Genomic DNA, 18,532 nt, shown 5'->3' on the forward strand with positions numbered 1-18,532 from the left:
TGCAAATACGAAATGCTGACGTTACCTTCCAGGCCACAAACGTGCGTTTGAGTAGTTTAACTTCATGGTAACGCTGCATCTGCTTCAGTCTGCTTCTCTTCACTCGCTGGCTCTGAACAAACTGACCAAACACACACACACACAGGCCTGAAACAGATAACTGCGCATCTGATTTGTGTTGGTGCCACTGCGTCTTTGAATTTCTTTACACAACTGGTGTTCCTGGGACACGTGCTGACTCATCATTACTGGAGACACTACGCAGGCCACCAGAGATGTTTGGCAGAACAGCTTTCCAGGTTCCAGGTCGGTTTCTGTTTAGTTTTTTCAAACCTTGAGCATAAAGGTATTCTTCTCATCAAACATTATGTGAACAGATGTGCAAACAGGACAGAGCAGTCACCTGTTTCCATTTTTCCACAGCCCATCTCATGCAACGCAGGTCACCCTGACGACAGGCCTGCTGCTCTTGATTTCTCCTGACATGCAAACAAAATGTGTTCACAAAATATGAGTTCAGCCAACAGACTAACCACTCTACTCAAACACTTCACAGCGCTACATTTGCTTCACCTGTGTCGTATCTCGGTGCTGTTGTCCTTCCACTGTGTCACTGTTTTGCGAAGCAGCCTGTGTAGGTACAGACGCTCTGAGGCTTCCCGTTTCTCCTCCTCCTTGATCCGCTGCTCTGTCCGCTGTCTCCAGCGACTCCAGGCTCTCTGCAAGCGGCACTGCTCCTCGTGTAAAACTGCCTGATAACAAGCGAGTTATCTGTCAGCATCTGATACACAATAAACCATGTGCAGTCGTTTGTGTTTACAGCCGAACATACCATCCGCTCAGAAAGCATCTGCTCCTTGTGCTTCTCTGAATGTCCCCACCAGGTGTAAAACACCCAAGTGTACTGACGCTGGCTGACAACACAGTGATCACAGAAATCACAACAGTCAGATCAACTCTGCTTATTTAAAAAAATAATAATAATGAAAGTACAAATCTGGGAGATGGGCGGTCACTCACCGATTATAAACTTCCGCCTTGTGTTTCCTCTGTTCACGGAGTCTCCTCTGCAGAGTAAAATCAACCCACGAGTTAAAACACAGAGGCAACACGCGTTCAGCAAACCACATGTCGGCACGCCGCTCCAGTTCCTGCAGAGAAAACATGATGTGTGAGAGTCTGTAATCAAACTATATGGGGGGATTTCAATCGTGTTTTCACCTACTGCTGCTAAAAAAATACCTGCATGTGTCTCTGCTCAGCAAGTTTCTCTCTCCAGTAGTGAAAACAGCTGCTCATCAGAGACGTGCTGTGAGGACAAAAACAATTCAAGTCACAATTTAAATCCAATGTATGCAACAAACTTAATATTAAATTAATTGTGCAACCCTGTGTCGTAGCATCCAACCTACAAACATGTTGCACATTTCACATAAAGTGTTGATTTAATATTAATTGTGGTAATGATTTTGGCATCCCACAATTAAATGGACACGATCGACTGGGATACTGATGTTCTTCAGTCACATATCCAGTCAACTGTGTCCTCGACTAACAGCCAGCCATCTGAGGGGGGATTGATTTGGCTTCATTTTTGTGGACCTGGACGTAGTAGCTACACTTCAAAGTAGAAGAGTAATATATATCACCATCCTCTATTTATCCAGTGAATGTGAAAGCAGTGCTTTGTTGATTTCAAATTTTATTCGGAATTTGCTTCTAGGAAACGCACTGTGAATAAAAACTGGGCTTTTTTCCCCCTTTTTTTAATTTATTTACAAAGATTTGTACATTTGCAGGAATGTAGCACAGTCAGTGTGGAAGCAGGCCTCTGTTGATTTAAGTGTGAAAGAACAATAAAAATATAAAGTCTCTAAGCTCAATTGTCATGTCAATAATGTCAATGTCAATAATCAAAATAATTGTAATTATCACTTTTCCCCAATATATTTTCCCTCCTGATCAAACATAGTGAACTTACAGGTAGGGATCAGAAAATTTAAAAAATGACCTGTAGGTAGTCAGCGCCATTTCTCTTTGGGGTTGAAAACACTCATCTTCAGCTTCCTCCAGACGGTCCTGCCACAGCTTCCAATACTTGTTTGTCATCTACAAAACACAGACATTCCTTAAAGTACGTCATTGGCACAGTGATATTAAGTTGATAAGACGAGTGTTGGTTAGTTACAGTCTGATGATAATGTTGGACAGCCATGTTGTTGTTCAGTCGGTGAGTTTTGTTCCGGATGACGTTAAGAGAAAGTCCCTGTAGTCCGGCACGCTGCAACAAGAACACACAGTGATCAATACAATAAATGATCGCATGCTCTGCTTATATGCGGTTGCTTTTATTTGCAGTTCTCACCAGTAAATGATGACGATGATGTCGACTTGCAATCCTGTTTTTTTCATCCTCTTCTCGGCACAATGTCACGTCTATGGACAAGCTTAAGGATCAAACAGCTGTACTGATAATTATGAGCTCTTACTATCCTCTGATGGCCCACAAGTCTTACTTATGATGCTGCAGTTGGTATAAAAAAAATAAATAAAAAAAAGGAAGGTATGTTTGTTTTATGTTTAGGATACAAGCTCTCCAGCGCTCCAGTGCTCTGCGTTGGCTGCTCCGTACGGCCAAATGCCCTGCGGCTTCCAAACGCACCTCCTCGCTTTGTTTGCGAAGCAAGGCACTGCTCCATTTACTCCAACACGTCATCATCAGGTGGAGATGGTATGCACGCTGAGCCACAGCTGGATAAAAACAGTTGAATATACATAAGAGGTATAGTATGAATGAGCTTGTGGTTTATATTAAATGAAAGTTTCTAATGACCTTGTGACTTTTTCTTGATTTGGAGACTGGACACATAACTTTTCCAACGACGTAGTGTTTTTCCTTTCAGTCTGAGGATGAAGTGACGAGCAGCTTTAGATTCTTTCTCTCTCTGACAACAAGCAGCTGTGTGCATTGCTTTCCACTGAAGCCAAGTCTTAAAAATAGAAGCTCACACATCATGTTCATCGCACATAACGTTCAGAATATATGATTTAAGGGTGCTTTAGACAATGTCTTTACCCTGCTCTGTAAAGTTAGCGCCTTCTGTTTCAGGGCTTGTTCCTCTAAAGCGTAAAGGTCTTGCTGCTGCTGCAGTCTGGTCTGCCACAAGCTCCACACTGAGCTGCACAGGTGAATAAACAAGACAGTGTTAAAAACCAACAATCTGCTAAGCATTTTAAGTGTGTGTTTGATTCAGAAATAATGCTCCTACTGCAGGGTTGTGAGTCTGTTCAGCTCAAGGGCAGATTGAAGCATTCTGTTCTTCATTTGCCTCATCTCTGTGAAAACCTCCCATCTGTCCAAGACCAGACGCATCCGTTGCCTATCAGCTAGTTAAAGAAACAGAGCAGTGATTAACGCCAGAACAGCTACAAAACATAATGCTTTAACACATTCCTAGTGTTCAAAAATCATACCAAATGATTGAGCATCTTGGATCTTGCTCTTCTTTTCCCTCTGCAGTGTCATAAACGTTCGCCAGCTACGGAAGGCCAAGTTACACAGATAGTACCTGAAACGCAAAAAAACACATCATTAGGAGAATCAAACCACTGCATGTAACTGGCTGACTGAGGTACAAGACTGGATCATGGACCTGTGGTGACACTCTGCTCGCATTGTAAGACTCCACTCTCTCCGGGACGCCCACCACTCGTCTTTCCATCCTTCAAAGGTTCGTCTCAGTACCACGCTCCTATAGTGAAACCTGCAACATGCAATAAAAAGTAGGCAAATTACAGTAGAATAGAGTTCAACATGCAATAAAAAGTAGGCAAATTACAGTAGAATAGAGTTTTTTTTACATGCATTTTACCTGAAATACGGATCATAGATAGAATAAATAGAATAAGGGATCATAGACTGGGACTGCACCTAAAAAACTACTTAAGACATACCTCTTTAGCCTGGCCATTCACTGCTGAGTTTTAATGTCCTGATCACTCCCTGTTACTTTTATCTCTGGTGCTTATTCACCGTTCCTTAAATTATGCTTTTTACCCTATAGGTCTTAATTTTTCTTCGTATTTGTTTCGTTGTTGTAGTTTTTTATGCTTTTTACTTTTCTTCTAATCTCTAGTTTTTCATGCAACTGCTCTCTTACCTTAAGATCTGTTAGTTTTTGTCTATTTCTGTTTTTACTCTGCTCCGTGAAGCACTTTGGGCTATGACTCTGTATGAAAGGTGCTATATAAATAAATAAAGTTGAAGTTGAAATAGACATGCAAATGTGCAGAGATGGTGAAGTGAACTGGTACCTCTCCAGCTATTACCCCATCCTTCATTTGGTCCTGTACCCAAGACAAATCCCTCCAGACTGAGCTACTGTCACCCTCCAAACTGACTATGGCTCTAACTTTAATGCTCATTCACCGACTTGTGTAACATGTCACCTGGCTTCATGAGGAAGAACTCGTCCAAAGGTTTTCTGGATCCATATCTTCAGGAACTTCCTTGCCAAGTGCCTGCAGTGATTGGAAAAAAAAGTTAGACTTAGAGTTATAAAAGATATATTTTTTTTAAAAACACAGAAAGAAAGTGTGTGAGCACCTTATCCTCAGCTCCTTCAGCCGTCCACCTCTGTTCCAGCTGTATCCAACTCTGTAGGGAACCTTCCTGCTCTGAACTTTACGGACTGCTTTTGCTTCAGCCCCACAGCTGCTGCTCGGTGCTCGGGCTCTTACTAAATCTGGCCTCCGGCCGTTACTTTGCATTATTTTAAATAAAATAAAATAAAAAACAACACTTCACCTCCTAAACACACTTCTTTTTTAACTGAACGTGACTGTTTGGGGTAACTAAGTAGTACCGCGCGTTTGTTTTTCCTTGTCACGTGATCGTGGGTGTGACGCTATGGTTCGTTCCAGACGCAGTTGTCAATGGCAACAGGCGGCGCAAGATCCACTGCGCAGCACCCAATTCACTAAGTTCAAGTCACGTACGTTTAAAGGTGTACTTTTAACGTTTTTTTAACGCTGTAAATAAAGCGACGGGTTTAACGCCACGCGATAAAAGCGGGAATTTAACTTGTGACATATTTATTTTTTTGAGTACTAACCGTCTGGAACGTACCCAGAGTAACGGCTACTCGCGATGTTACTCCTGTACAGCCCGTGAGGGCGGGGACTCATGTTGACACAAAGAAGAGCCGGGTGACGGCTTCGACGGGGCAGCAAATCAAGCCAACCCAACGACAATAAGTAGCTGCCCTAACCAGTGCCTATTGAACGCTTACGGTTTCTACAAAGGCGCAGCGGGCACGGTGTAATCTTTCCTAGGACCTTCTTAAAGCGGCGATCAGAGGAAAATCGCTGCTACAACTCAAGAAAACAGAGAAAGAGCGGACAAATATCCGAGATTACACAGCCCGTGTGTGAACTCACTGGTCGTTTGGATCTGTTGTTAATTGTGTTTAGTTACCCTAGTACGTCGTGTGTTTGTGGAGGTCACTGAAACGGCTGAACCGGCTTGATATTCGGTGCTCCGCGCTGGGTGGGCTTTATCCCCCGGCCAGCTAGTTAGCTCCGCCAGCTAGCCAGCTAACTGACGTGAACTATCGCTGCCAGAAATCCACGCAGCGTTCAGCTAACTGACGTGAACTATCGCTGCCAGAAATCCACGCAGCGTTCAAACTGAGTAAGTCTTTTTCTTTTTCTGAATATACCAGATATTTAGTTGTTTGTGGGGCTTTTTTTTTTTTTTTTTTTTTACAGCACGATTGAAGCTGTGTGTGTGTGTGTGTGTGTGTGTGTGGAGGGGAGGGGGGGCGCGAGCAACGTCTGTGCTAACTGCTGCTCGCGTGTTATTTTCTTGATTAATTTCTCGACGTGCTGCTTTAGTGACGTGTTTAGTCAAAGTGTTTGTGCTCACTGGAGGTTTTTCACGTCTAGACTTTTACAGGGAAACGTGTCAATTAAACGTTAAAGGCTGTAGTTGAATCGTCGTAATTGACACGTCTCGTCTCTGGCTGTTGTCAATTAAGGTGCTAATTAACCTGCAGCGTTTGTGTTTAAACAGTCCACTCGACGTTAGCTCGAGTTTTTATTATCTCTATTATATTTTGTTCATGTTTGAAGCCAGAACACTTTTCTTAGCTTTAGTTTTTTCCCCCCAGTGACAACAGTTGTTTTATTCTATTTTATTTTCATTAGATTAGATTAAATATACTTTATTCATCCCACCACGGGGGAATGTACTTGTTACAAACAGCAGAGGAAAGTGTAGCATACACTACAGAATTAGAAACAAGTAGAAAAGGCAAAAAACAAAACAATAAACAGACAGAAATATCTATAACCTACACAATAAACACGAAAAACAACCAACCTTCAAACAGACAAGTACTGAGGATAAAAGTAGCATGATATATGAAGAGTATTGTAATATAAAGTGACCATAGTGTAAGAAATATTGCAAAGAAAGTGACCATGATACAAATATTATTGCAAGAGTAGTGACCATAATATAAATAGTATTACAAAGGTAAGTGACCATGATATGAATAATAACTGCAAGGTATAAATGAAGTGGACTCCATAGAGGAGGATGTTGGCTAAGATGACATCCGTCATGGACAACACCTCTCACCCCCTACATGACACTGAGCAGCTCCTTCAGCAGCAGACTGCTACACCCACGGTGTAAGGAGAGGCTCTGCTGCTGTCAGCCTTTACAACACCTGCACCACCTGATCATGTTGTAGTCTCCTGTTCATGTCCCATTGCAATCTTTTTCTATTTTATTTCATTTATACCTTGCAGTTTTATTTCTTACACTATGGTCACTTTACATTACAATACTCTTTATATATATCATGCCACTTTTATCCTCAGTACTTGTCTGTTTTTGAAGGTTGATTGTTTTTCGTGTTTATTGTGAAGGTTTCTGTCTGTTTAATTTGTTTGTTTGTTTTTTTTTTTTTTTGCTTTTTCTAATTCTGTAGTCTATGCTACATGCTCCTCTGCTGCTGTAACAAGTAAATTTCTCCATGGTGGGATGAATAAATTATATCTCTCGTTGATCAACTGTTTAACAGTCAGTTAACAACATTTGTTTCCAACAGGAGCCGGGGTCATTGTCATCGGGGCTGGAAGCTGTTTGCTCTGCGTCTGAAATCATCAGTCATGGAGAACGATGCTTGTGTGGAGCAGAAGAATGGCGATGCTGCTGTCGACCAAGTCAAACAGCCAACAGTCACAGCTCCCTTCAGATACACAAAGGTGATGACAAATGCTGCCAAAAAATGTGATCATTCAAGGGCCTTACACAGTTCTTCTAAACTTAAATGAACTGTTTATTATACAGGAGGAGCTTCTGGAAATAAAAGAACTGCCAGTCTCCAATGAAAGGCCAGAGTGTCTCTCTGAGAAATATGACAGGTAAGAATTGACTTCCTCTTAATTATCAGAATAATATTTTGTGACATGCTTCTATACGTTCTGCACAATTTGCATCAAATTTGAGATGTGAGTCAGTAACAGCAGGTCTGCCGATGAATCAACTATTTTGATGTTTGTCTCAACTTTTTCGCCAATAACTGTCCAAGATGAGCTGTTTCATCGTCCCCCCCCGAATGATTGTCAATCCTACAGAGCCCTGCTGTTCAAACCTATCTTTGTTTTGTTTTTTTAAGCCAGTAAAACACTGTAGACCCAAAGTTTAGAAGTATACACAAAAAGGTTACTCTTAATTATGTCTGCTTCTTTGTTAACAACATTTTATTGACTGAATTTAGGCCAAAGACACATTACACATGAAAGCAAAATGTATATTTTTATGACAAACGTGAATTTTTATGTATTAAAATTGTCTTATTATAGACTAACATTAGCCCTGTAATTGAAATCTAAGAGTTCACTGAATGGAGAGTTGTTGAGAAAATGGGATAACAGACACGCAGACAGAGATTCCTTCTGCTTTAGTTCGGTTTACTTCTGTCTTGGATTTCAGTGCAACACATTAGATTCCATGAGGAAACACTGACCGCATAGTCGTTGGGCAAAGATGGTTTCTGATGTCAGATGTTGTAATTTATTTCTTTAGAGTGAAGGCACAAGTTGAGATGTTTGGTCCTCAGCTCATTTGTGTTTCTTATTACTGCAGTTGTAAATTCTGAAGACTGCTTTTGCAAAGTAGATGCTGCCGAGCTACCAAACTTCCTTTGTTCTGTTCTGTACATTCTGTGTTGGTTGCAATCAGATTAAATCGATAACCGCAGGTTTTCTGGACATCTGTACTCGTTATGTATCCTTCATTGTTAGTGTGATTTGACCTTTGAATGTTTTATTTGTATGTAAAACCACCTTTTACCCTTCTGAGATGAGCTTTTTGGAATCATGTTTAATGTATTATATAATTGTGTGTTGTGATACAGTGAAGGTGTCTGGGACCCTGAGAAGTGGCACGCCTCACTGTATCCCACTTCAGAGCGTAGCTCTCCAGTGGAAGGTTTTAAGAAGGACTATGCAGATGAAAGAGTCCCTTTGAAACGAAGAATCCCAGGTAAATGTTCTAGAAAAAACATTAAATGATCTTTTAATCAAGCTCAACTTCAGATTGGCTTTGTAGTAATGTGATCATGTGATTGCGTGGGTGTTGCTATCGACTTTAAACATCTAAAACTTTGACACATTGTTAACAGATCCTCGTGAGCGGTTAAAGGAGGATGATCTGGATGTCGTACTGAGCCCACAGCGACGCAGCTTTGGAGGCGGATGTCAAGGCAACGCTGCCCTTGCGCCCCACGCCCGTCGCCCTATCAGCCCCCTGGAAAATAAAGAGAATGAGAGTCTCCGTCTAGGAGCCGCACGCAGAATTGGCAGTGGCCGCATAATTGCTGCTCGAGCGTTCGAAAGAGAAGCCCGTGCTGAGAAGGAGAGGGAACGTGAGAGAGACTTTAAGGATAAAAGATTCAGGGTTGGTGTTCATTGCTTTCTTTCCATGCATAATGGATTTTTCTTCAGATGCCAAGGCTGTCGGTGCCTTGAGAGTTCTTTCTAATGTAACTGGGATTGACAAAGAGTTGTTCTAAATCACAGGCACATGTGTCCTTCATGAGTTTTATTTTGCATGATTAAATGAGCTGCACGATGGCACAGTGGTTATCACTGACTCTTAACAGCAAGAAGGTTCTGTGTTTGAACCTGGCTTCTGTCTGGAGTTTACTTGTTTTCTCATAGTGCGCGAGCGTCCTCCCACAGTCCAAAGACCTTCAGGTTAATTGATGACTGTAGTCACTGTCAGCCCTGTGATGTACTGGCAAACTGTTGTGGGGGGCTCCCCCCTTCTAGATCAATGTCGGCAGGAATCGGCTCCAGGTTTCACCACTCTGCGAAGGATAAGCTATTATAGATGATGGATGGATACAACATAAAAAATGATTTTACTCACTATTAAAGAAGTCCATTCGACGTTAGCAGATTATAGCAAACAACTTTTACTTATTGGTAAAATAATGAAGGTGGTGCTTGGACTAAAGACTCAATGTCATTCATTTGTAGCAGCATGGGAAGCACAAAGAGTGATTGCCTTGTCTCATCTTTTGCAGAGAGATTTCTGTGACAAACGTGTGTTTAGTGAAAGGAGAAGGAACGACTCTTACGCAGAGGAGGAGCCAGAGTGGTTCTCCGGCGGACCCACCAGCCAGTCTGAGACGATTGAGCTCATTGGATTTGACGACAAAATCCTGGAAGATGATAAGCGCAGGTCCAAGCGGTCAAGGAAGCGGGCAGAGTCTTTAAAAGAAGGCATGTCAAAGCCTTGTTCTTCTTGAGAAGTACAGCACCATACTGTAGCATACCCTTTTTTCTTTTTTCTTCATGGTTTTGTTTTTATGTGTGTGTGGTTTTGGAACATTTGTGTGTAGCAGTGGAATGTAATGGTGGACAGGCTGGAGAGCAAGATGTGGGTTTGCAGTCTTCTGCCGATCAGGAGGTTCCACACCCTGATGTTCTGCCCGAACAATCAACTGGAGACTTCGACTTCAACGAATTCTTTAATCTGGAGAAGACGATGCCAGGACTGGCCTCTGTAAGTACTGGGGTGCACTGAGTGGTTTCGTTGGCATTCTTTTATTTTATTTATTTTTTTAATGGTGTGAACATCACACAAGGAATGACAAAGCTTAACAGTAGAGGTTTTCCTTCACCTCAAACTAGACATGCATTTGTATAACTATTAAAGCACATTTTTAAAGGGCGAGATTGCAATACATACATTTTAAATAAACAAAACAAGCATTTTTAATGTCAGCACAAGATTACCTCTGCTGCATTGCTTGATCTCACTGAACCTGCTCTCTGGTGGTGGGCATTGTCACTGAATGGTGTACTTCCTAAATATCATTGTCAGCGGGCTACTGCATGGGGTTAAAATGTATCCGTGGTCCAAATTTATGCCCATCACGATAGCTACATTAGACCTGCTTACTAATTGGGACAGACAGTGAACCAGTCTGCAAACTAAATATGAAAGCTCTGTGTACTGACTGGCCTGTGGCATTAAATCAACACAAGGCCAAACAGCAGCACACTCAATGTCACTGCCTTCAATCTTCTGGCACATTTTGTGCTAAATGGAAGGAAAACGCTCGACACGTAAGTGCCACCTTTTTGTCCTCGTATCCTTCGGTCTGCTGAGTTGTTTCCCCACGCTGTCTCACAGACGCCTGTTTGTGTCTTGCAGATGATAGAGGACGTTTTGGGGGAGGGCCCCGTGTCGGCCAGCCGCTTCAGTCAGTGGTTCTCCAGTAACATGAGCCCCTCAGGCAGCCAGTCAAGCAGCCTGAGATCCACTCCCCATGAGGAGCTGGAAAAACTTGCAGGTAACTGATTTGTTTTCCCCAAAGGAGTTTCATGTAACTATATAGCTTAAAACCAGGCACAGTATCTGTAAAGCTCATATTTGCACATGAAACCTCAAGATCAGAGGCCCGTGCTTTCAGAGTAGATTCAATGAATTATCAGAATAAATCATGTTCAAGATTTCACCAAGTGTCGGTTACACTCTGCTATTGTAATGCCCCCAAAACAAAATATCTTTTGGATGTAACAAGTCTTGGAACTGTTTTACTCTTCTTGAAGGGCTGGAGCCACGTTGCACATCTCCTGGCCACGGGCCTGTCCCATACTTCACACCTATTCAATCATCGGACTGCAAGGAGAAGGTGGACATCTTGGAGTTGCTGCATAAGGCCAAAATAGACCTGAAGCCTCTTCTTTCTACCCTGACGGTCAACAAAGCTCGTCTACGGGAAAGCAGTGAGTGCCGATTCACTAAATGTATGCACAGTCAACATGGCACGTGACACTTATTGTACTGAGAATATACTGTGAGATAACGTGGTATTGTATGATATGGTTATATGTATAAAAATTCGGAATGGTCTTTTAAATTTTTGTTGTAGTACATATTGTGATTATAGGACACTTTGTAGATGCAATAACCAGATGGCGAAGAGATTTTGGCTAATCCGGTAAACTAAATATCTGACCAAATCCAGTATTTCTGTGCACTAGTCCCGCTCATTGACTTGCAACCATGCCTACAACTACCAGATGTATTAGGACCGTAAGCCCTCTATAGAAACGGTCTGGCAAAATCAGCATTATTTTATGCTTTGACTAACAAATTAGCGTTTTTATACACGGAAAAGAAAATTCATATTTGAACGTTTTAAGGAGATTGAAGTTTTCTTAGTGTTTGTGGCTTTTCAAGGCCTCGACATCTCTGTTGTTCCAGATGTTGTTTACAATTGCATCCTTGATACTGTGTCCAACATCTGGCTGCCAGGTTACTGATGCGCTCTAAATGGAATAGATTTTCTGTGGATGTTATCCCATGTGAGCCTTAGATCCTCTGTTGGTTCCCAAATCTCACCCCTTCATACCGAGGTTGTGATCAGATCAACATTAGTACCGTGTTTTAAAAAAAAGCCTGGCTCAGATATTGCCTTTTTCTCCAGCCATGCCCAACATTGGCCAATCAAATACATGGAAGCACACATTTTGATTACTTTGCAACATGAAAACTTTGTCTTTACTTCATAATCATTGAAACAAAAGATTAAATTATTGTCCCAAAAATAACTCTATAAAGTATGCAGTATATAAATCGCTGTACAGTTTCTTTTGATCAGCATAAAGTGTAATTATATCCATCCGTCCTCAGCTAACTGTGGAGCGGTGCTCTCGCTGGAGGAAGTGGAAGGAGGGATGAAGGGGATGAAGCTGGGCTCAGAGCCACAGGTGCGAAAGGTGCCTCCTCCACAGAGGGGCAATGGCACGCCTTTCATGGCTGAACATTTAGAGGAGGCTTTAACCGGGGGCCCCAGCGCCCGTCCACATTCACGTGACTCGGACATGTCGGCCTTTAATAAACTGGTCAGCAGCATGAAGGCAAGTGGAACTCTGCCAACTCACCCCAAAACCAACACGAACAATGTAAGTCATTTTATATTTTTGTTCCTTTTTTACTTGTATTGACCGTACAGACCTGTCCCTGAGCTTTTTTTTTTTTTTTTAAACCTAAAACAACCCAGTTCTGAAAAACACAAACTGACCAGGAAGTGATGGGCATAAATTTGTCTTGAGGTTATATATTTGAGTGTGTCCTCTTTTATGCAAGTCTGTTTCTGAATTGGTGATGTGGTTTTATTTCTGTACTGAGACAAGAACCACTGTCATTGGATGAATGTTAGCACTGGCAATAATACATTTTATCTGAAGGTTTACCTGACTTGCATGCGGGACACTTTTAATTGTGACCTGCGTGTACAAATCCATCTCAGTGGTCTCGCAGTGTTGGAGTTTTTTGAGGAGGATTCACCAAATTCTGGATTTGATAAATACTGAAATGGATCAGGTGGCCACATACTTCAAAGCTATTTTGTAATGCTCTTCTAAATGCCTCCCAAACACTCAACATTTCTCACTCAGATGGGTTTTTACAAGGAAATGTGTTTTTTTTTTTTTTGTTTTTGTTTTGTTGCACCTGGCACACATTTGTTCTCCCTGTACAACGCAGCAACCTTCAGATCCAGCTGTGGTGAGCGTGTCTGAGGCTCCAGTGCCTGCTCAGCAGCAGAAGAACATATTTCAGGTGTGTATGTCAGCTATCTTCTCAGGCTAATGCTGATTAGTATTTAGCACCAGGTGCAAATTGTATTCAGTTTGAGGATGTCCAGATGTGTGACAGGTCTGTGATGAGGTGGTTCATCAGTTGTCACAGGATGAATCTTTTTCTGGGTTTCTTAAGTTAAGCACTGACATGACACTTATTGTTCTTTTCAACAGCACCTGCCCGTTTTCTTGTGGCATCATTCTGCTGTGTTCAACTGAAATCTTACTTACCCTTTAAATCAGTTGCACAACATTGCCATGCAAATGAATTCCTGCAGTTTGGTTTCTTTTTCACACGCAGCTAGTTTGTTGCCTTCTATCAACTAAATTTGCATACTGCAGCTCGAACAGTTACCGGCCCCCACTGAGAAAGTAATCTGGAGTAAAAGGCACCCGCGCTGCCGACAAAAATAAAATATCTACTCTGCTCTTCTGTCCTCTGAGGTTAAAGGCCGATGTTATTTAACATAAATAGTTTGGAGCTGAGAAAATGTTCAGTAAATTAAAGCTGCAAGCAGCGATGGTCGGGCCCTCGCACATGTGCACACGTCAAAATGTGCATAATATCGGTTTCAGACAGCTCTGAGAAGGTGCTTCCTGCCGATTTCTTCTTTGAATCTTTTTATGGATCGCCACGCCCACAGTTTCCCCAAAATTCATAATTTTGATAACTTTGGGGGTAGGCAAATTTTTGTGAGTTTGAGTACATATCGGCAGTCTAAAATACGATTTTACTTTTAAACATTTGAAATCCAATAGGGCCTCGCACAGCGTGCCGTGTTTGGGCCCTAATTAGGACTAGGAGTTCAAATTTGTGAAAATGGGGACTCAGTCCATTAAACCATAATTTATCAAAACAGAAACATGAGTAAAATGTATTTGAATCGCTACTAAATTGTTACATTTCCCTGACCATCTTTATGAAAGTAACACCAGCATTGTCTATCCAAGAATTTGTTCATATGGACCAATCGACCAGTAAGTGGCGGTCCTAACTGTCCGTGTTGGTGTCCCATTTGTTTTCGATCGGGTCCTTATGTTATGTCTATGTTCAAACGGTCCTCTGGTCCTTCTCAGGTCAGGTCTTCAAAACATTACAGTATGGTGGCAGCGCTGCCAGATAACAGTGGCGTGTTGAATTGTATGTTGTTGGAAGTGTTTTGAATCTGACACAGACCGCCTAGATGTCAAGACCTGTTGTGCAGTTCAGGATTGTGTATCCCCAGCTGGATCCATCATCATATGCACTACTGAGGCAAGACTGGCCTAGCCCTTCACTGCTGCCACATGTGACTGTGTAACCTCTCAATACTGGTCTCAGTTGACAAAGAAATAAATGCAAGGTGTAGAAATACAGCAGTCTCTCCACAGATAATACGTCTGACTTAACTTTTGCCCTTTGCTGCTGGAGACAAATTAAACGTTTTATTTATTATTCACATTTATTGTTGTCAGACAGAGGCAGCATGTTTACTATATGTAAACTAGAGGCCGGGTCTGCAGGAAAAAATCTGGTCTACAACAAATCAGTCTACATAAACTTTTATAGAAACGGTACATGTACGTAACCAGTTCAGATTGTTTTGAGGGGCAGCCAAGGTTTTAAAACGAGAACAATAAAGATTTGATGTCTAAAAACACTAAAACCCTGTGTGTGCTGTATCTAGCAGTGTTTTTCTAGAGCTGTTCAGAAAGTTAGGTCCCAAGTTGGAAAATTGCCCAGGTGAACTTAATGGGGGGTGGGGGCATTTTATGAACGGTTGTATTGCACTTAAGTCTAACTGCCAGACCAAGAACGTTACTGTGAATTAGGACGTGAGTATGTGTATGTGCTTGTATTGTAGGAGCTCTTGGGAGGTCCTGCTCGTAGTGGCTCCCCTGCGCTACTCAGCAATCTGTTGGGAAGTTCTGAGGGTCCAGTGACCTCTGCCCCTCTCCATGGCCTACTACACAAGGGTCCGTCACCACCTCTCTTCCCACAGAGGGCACCCTCACCTGACTACTTCAACAGCCGGTTGCAAACCTCAGCAGGTAAAGGTTAATGACGATCAACACAAAGTGGAAAGCTTTTAAAAGTGAAGCAACAGGAAGTGTCGAATCGCTGAAGCTACTATCCAAACTGTATTACAGTTCTGTATCACGAGACTTTGAGAACTGAGGGCAATACTAGGGCCTTTTTAACCTAAGATGCTACATCTTGTTTAAAGTTGAGTAGACTGTTAGGTTGGATCATTTAATAGTTTTTCTCCCTCTCTACCTCAAAGGTTTTCCTGTTGGTCCTCAGCCCATGCTGCCAGAACAGTTTGCTGATGTGCACAGGTCCATCAGCCCTGGATCTGCTGCACAGCAACAGGTAACTTCAATGTTTTGAACGTTTGGATTAAACGGTTTGTTTGGATTATTTAAAATATATTTTACACTTATTAAATGTGAGAATTGCTCTTGTTTTGGGTGTAATCAGCAGTAACAACACTATGTAAAATTGATATTTATAAAATTTGTGCTTATAAAGTGGGTGTTTTTAATACATATACAATTCTCACCTTTCCCACATAATATCAGTTAAGTGTAACAGAAGAGTCACATCGACTGCCTGAATACCACGCTGCCTTACAAAGGCCTTATCCAGCTTCCTGTTCTAGACATCTTAAGATATCAATTGGAAATCTCTTTGTGCATTTCGTTTGTCCAGATGAGGGCGCTCTCCATGCCAGTGACTCAGGCAGACCTTGAAGCTCTGGCATTCCAGCAGGACCTGGCTCTACATGCCCACCACTCATTCCAGTCTGGCTACAAGCCACCGCAGGACAAATCTTATCGAAATAGGTTAGTTTGTTTTTTTTTAAATGTTTTTGTTTTTAAAATACTGCATCATGTGTATTTATACTCAAATACTGAATGTGATTAATGCTCCATTTGTTGATCAGTGATCCTCATATGCTATGAAGAACATTTGTATTGGGCGACTTGTCTTCGCTCTTGATTTAAGCACTTGAAATGACCACATGGCAATACTGCTTGCAACAATTCATTTTTATTTGACCTTTTTACTAATAAATGTGAAGATGATTAAATAAAATTTATTTTTCTACATATTGCCATACATCAATATACTGACTGTGCACATCAAAACCAGATACTGAGGCTTGTTTAACATTTGATGTGCTTGTGATTCAGACTGCAGCGTACAAATCGCTCCCCTGGTCCAGGCCCTCAGCCTGCTGGAAGGAACTCCCCAGGCAACGCTGTCACCAGCATGGTGAGCATAAAATTTATTCCCCTAGTTGTCTTTAACTTGATGTGACAACAGAGAATAACTCTACAACTATTGCTAGTATTAATTTTTTTTATTTGCTGTTTTGCAGTTGTCCCCATCATTTACACCCACATCTGTGATTCGCAAAATGTACGCGACAAAAGATAAAAGCAGAGATGAACCATCGAGTCGTTCAGAGACAAAGGAGGAGGCAGGAGGTCACTCTCAAGAAGGTACGGAGCTTTAGAATACTCACAGCTTGTGATTTTGAGCTTTAGCTAAAGCACTACAACTCTTTTAATGTTTTGTGATTACAGATGGCAGCTCTCCAAATCTATACATGGAAGGGATGGACGGGAATGCTGCCCAGTCTGGGGGGGTGAAGGTCAGCTCGCAGACCTTGCCAAACAAGGACCAGGAGCGTCTAAGGCCTGGCTCCGCTGGATACCATACACCCACCATGGCACCTCCAGGACCTGCCTCGTCTTTCCCTCGTCCCATCTATCCGGTACCGCTGCTATCTCATGTACCTATGGGGCGTCCTCCTCCCCAGCTCCCCCCTAACGTGGTTCAGCGAATGCTAGCACAGGGTATCCAGCCCCAGCAGCTTGGACCTGCTCTTGTGCAAGCAGGTTAGTGTTTGCATTCTTTCTCTTTTTCTACATTCTCATATTTTGTAAAACTTCATTTACAATTTAATCACAGTGGCTTTTCTTAAACCCCTAACCTTGAAGTCTTTTAATTGTACACACCAGGTATATTTCCATCACACGTTGACCTTGCACAACTTCAAGGCTTGCCTCCTGCCCTGCTTGGACAACCGCTGTACCCTCTAAGTGCAACAGGGCATCCACTTCTACCTCCCAGAGCAAGTACTCAGATGCAGTTAGCAGTAATGCAGCAGCAGCTTCAGCAACAGAGACCAAGTGAGTGGAAGTAATGTAAAACCTGAGGTATTTGGGTAAGAACTTCCCGTTTTAGGTGGTTTTTGGGTTGTTGTTTTTTTGCAGTTGCTCAGATTAAACTTTGTTTTTTGATCTCTTTGCAGTGCATCCAGGCATCCCAGGCCCTCAGTCGCAGAGCCATGGCCCTCACCGGACAAACGGCTCCCAGCGACATGGGGGCAGTCCCCCTCTAGGCCTCGCCAAGTGGTTCGGCACAGATGTGCTAGAACAGCCACTCCCCTCCATGCCAGCCAAGGTCATAAGTGTAGATGAGTTGGAGTTCCGGCCATAAGAAAATAAATGCTGTGCTTGATAGCAAGATGATTATTATTATAATTTTTTTTTTTTTTTTGTCCATCTCCACCTCCTCCTACCATTTAAAAATGTGAACTTTAATTTGAAAGACAGTGCACAGACCTGGACAGTCTAACCATGCCATGCTTTGTCTTCAACTTTGAAGTCACTGCTTTTGAAGAGGCTCATCAGAAGAAATGGGAAGACGAGTGATGGCGATTAGTTTTGCAGACTGAGTGAATTTATTTTCTTTTTTTTTTATTTGTATTAGGCTCTGCAAAGTAAATAATGTATAGGCCCAATTGTACAGACCATGGGAAAGAATCTTATTCTCCCTGTGTATATAGCTATTTTTTTTTCTTTTTTCTTGGTTTGGGGGAAGGTGAAACTATCCTGCAGTTTAACTGAAAACTGCGAGGGACAAAGTCACCAAGAGCTGGTAGCATTCCTTTGTCGTGTCCAACTTTAATTTCCCCCCTGAAGTTCACAGAGAAAAGGCTACTGCTTTGTAAGAAATGTCGGATGGATGAGTAACTTAAGTGTAAACTCCACCTTTCCTTTTGTGGCTAGTGGCCCTTTTTTTCTGTAGATGTGACTGACTGGAGCATCTCAAGACTACTCCAGGGGATGCAGCTAGCGCTGGTTGTGCCTTTTTTCTTTTTCCTTTTTTAAACTGTATCCTCTCCCATCCCACCTGTCACAAGGGGGGGCAGCACTGTTGTCAATTTTTTTTTTTTTTTTTTTTTTTTAATTTTTTGTTTTTGAGGGTGGCTGGGATTCAGTTTATGTGCTATTAAGTTATAAAAAAGCACAAATAGAATTAATAAATAAAAATCTTCAGTAAAACACAATTTGCTTAATTGTT

The 18,532-nt window shown here is 42.0% G+C and overlaps 2 protein-coding genes across 3 annotated transcripts in view; one reads left to right on the forward strand and one right to left on the reverse strand.

The window, feature by feature from the left end:
- sfi1 (SFI1 centrin binding protein) overlaps positions 1-5,650 on the reverse strand; it is an 11,713-nt gene extending 6,063 nt beyond the window's left edge. The window contains exons 1-17 of the mRNA XM_019262457.2: positions 4,607-5,650; positions 4,450-4,521; positions 3,654-3,764; positions 3,475-3,569; positions 3,270-3,387; positions 3,077-3,179; positions 2,834-2,990; positions 2,590-2,751; positions 2,366-2,436; positions 2,189-2,281; positions 2,012-2,109; positions 1,243-1,309; positions 1,021-1,151; positions 833-914; positions 574-752; positions 404-479; positions 26-121 (exon numbers count right to left, since the gene is read on the reverse strand). Coding sequence (XP_019118002.2) covers positions 26-121; positions 404-479; positions 574-752; positions 833-914; positions 1,021-1,151; positions 1,243-1,309; positions 2,012-2,109; positions 2,189-2,281; positions 2,366-2,436; positions 2,590-2,751; positions 2,834-2,990; positions 3,077-3,179; positions 3,270-3,387; positions 3,475-3,569; positions 3,654-3,764; positions 4,450-4,521; positions 4,607-4,770 — 1,875 coding nt within the window. The 5' untranslated portion in view covers positions 4,771-5,650. The remainder of the gene's footprint in view (positions 1-25; positions 122-403; positions 480-573; positions 753-832; positions 915-1,020; positions 1,152-1,242; positions 1,310-2,011; positions 2,110-2,188; positions 2,282-2,365; positions 2,437-2,589; positions 2,752-2,833; positions 2,991-3,076; positions 3,180-3,269; positions 3,388-3,474; positions 3,570-3,653; positions 3,765-4,449; positions 4,522-4,606) is intronic.
- On the forward strand, positions 5,639-17,797 carry eif4enif1 (eukaryotic translation initiation factor 4E nuclear import factor 1). Of its 2 annotated transcripts, none has more exons than XM_027278997.1 (19): positions 5,639-5,692; positions 7,119-7,275; positions 7,361-7,434; positions 8,430-8,557; positions 8,697-8,971; positions 9,603-9,801; positions 9,921-10,084; positions 10,739-10,877; positions 11,137-11,313; positions 12,224-12,495; positions 13,079-13,153; positions 15,018-15,204; positions 15,438-15,526; positions 15,866-15,999; positions 16,351-16,432; positions 16,539-16,662; positions 16,747-17,061; positions 17,185-17,355; positions 17,478-17,797. In XM_027278997.1, exons 2-19 carry the CDS (start codon positions 7,180-7,182, stop codon positions 17,663-17,665), a joined length of 2,889 nt encoding a protein of 962 aa, XP_027134798.1. In that variant the 5' UTR covers positions 5,639-5,692; positions 7,119-7,179; the 3' UTR covers positions 17,666-17,797. The 2 variants fall into 2 exon arrangements, with proteins under 2 accessions (XP_027134798.1, XP_027134799.1); XM_027278998.1 differs by having other exon boundaries at positions 9,924-10,084.
- The last annotated feature ends 735 nt before the right edge of the window (positions 17,798-18,532 follow it).

The sequence above is a fragment of the Larimichthys crocea genome, chromosome VI (assembly GCF_000972845.2).
Source record: "Larimichthys crocea isolate SSNF chromosome VI, L_crocea_2.0, whole genome shotgun sequence".
NCBI classification, from domain to species: domain Eukaryota; kingdom Metazoa; phylum Chordata; class Actinopteri; family Sciaenidae; genus Larimichthys; species Larimichthys crocea.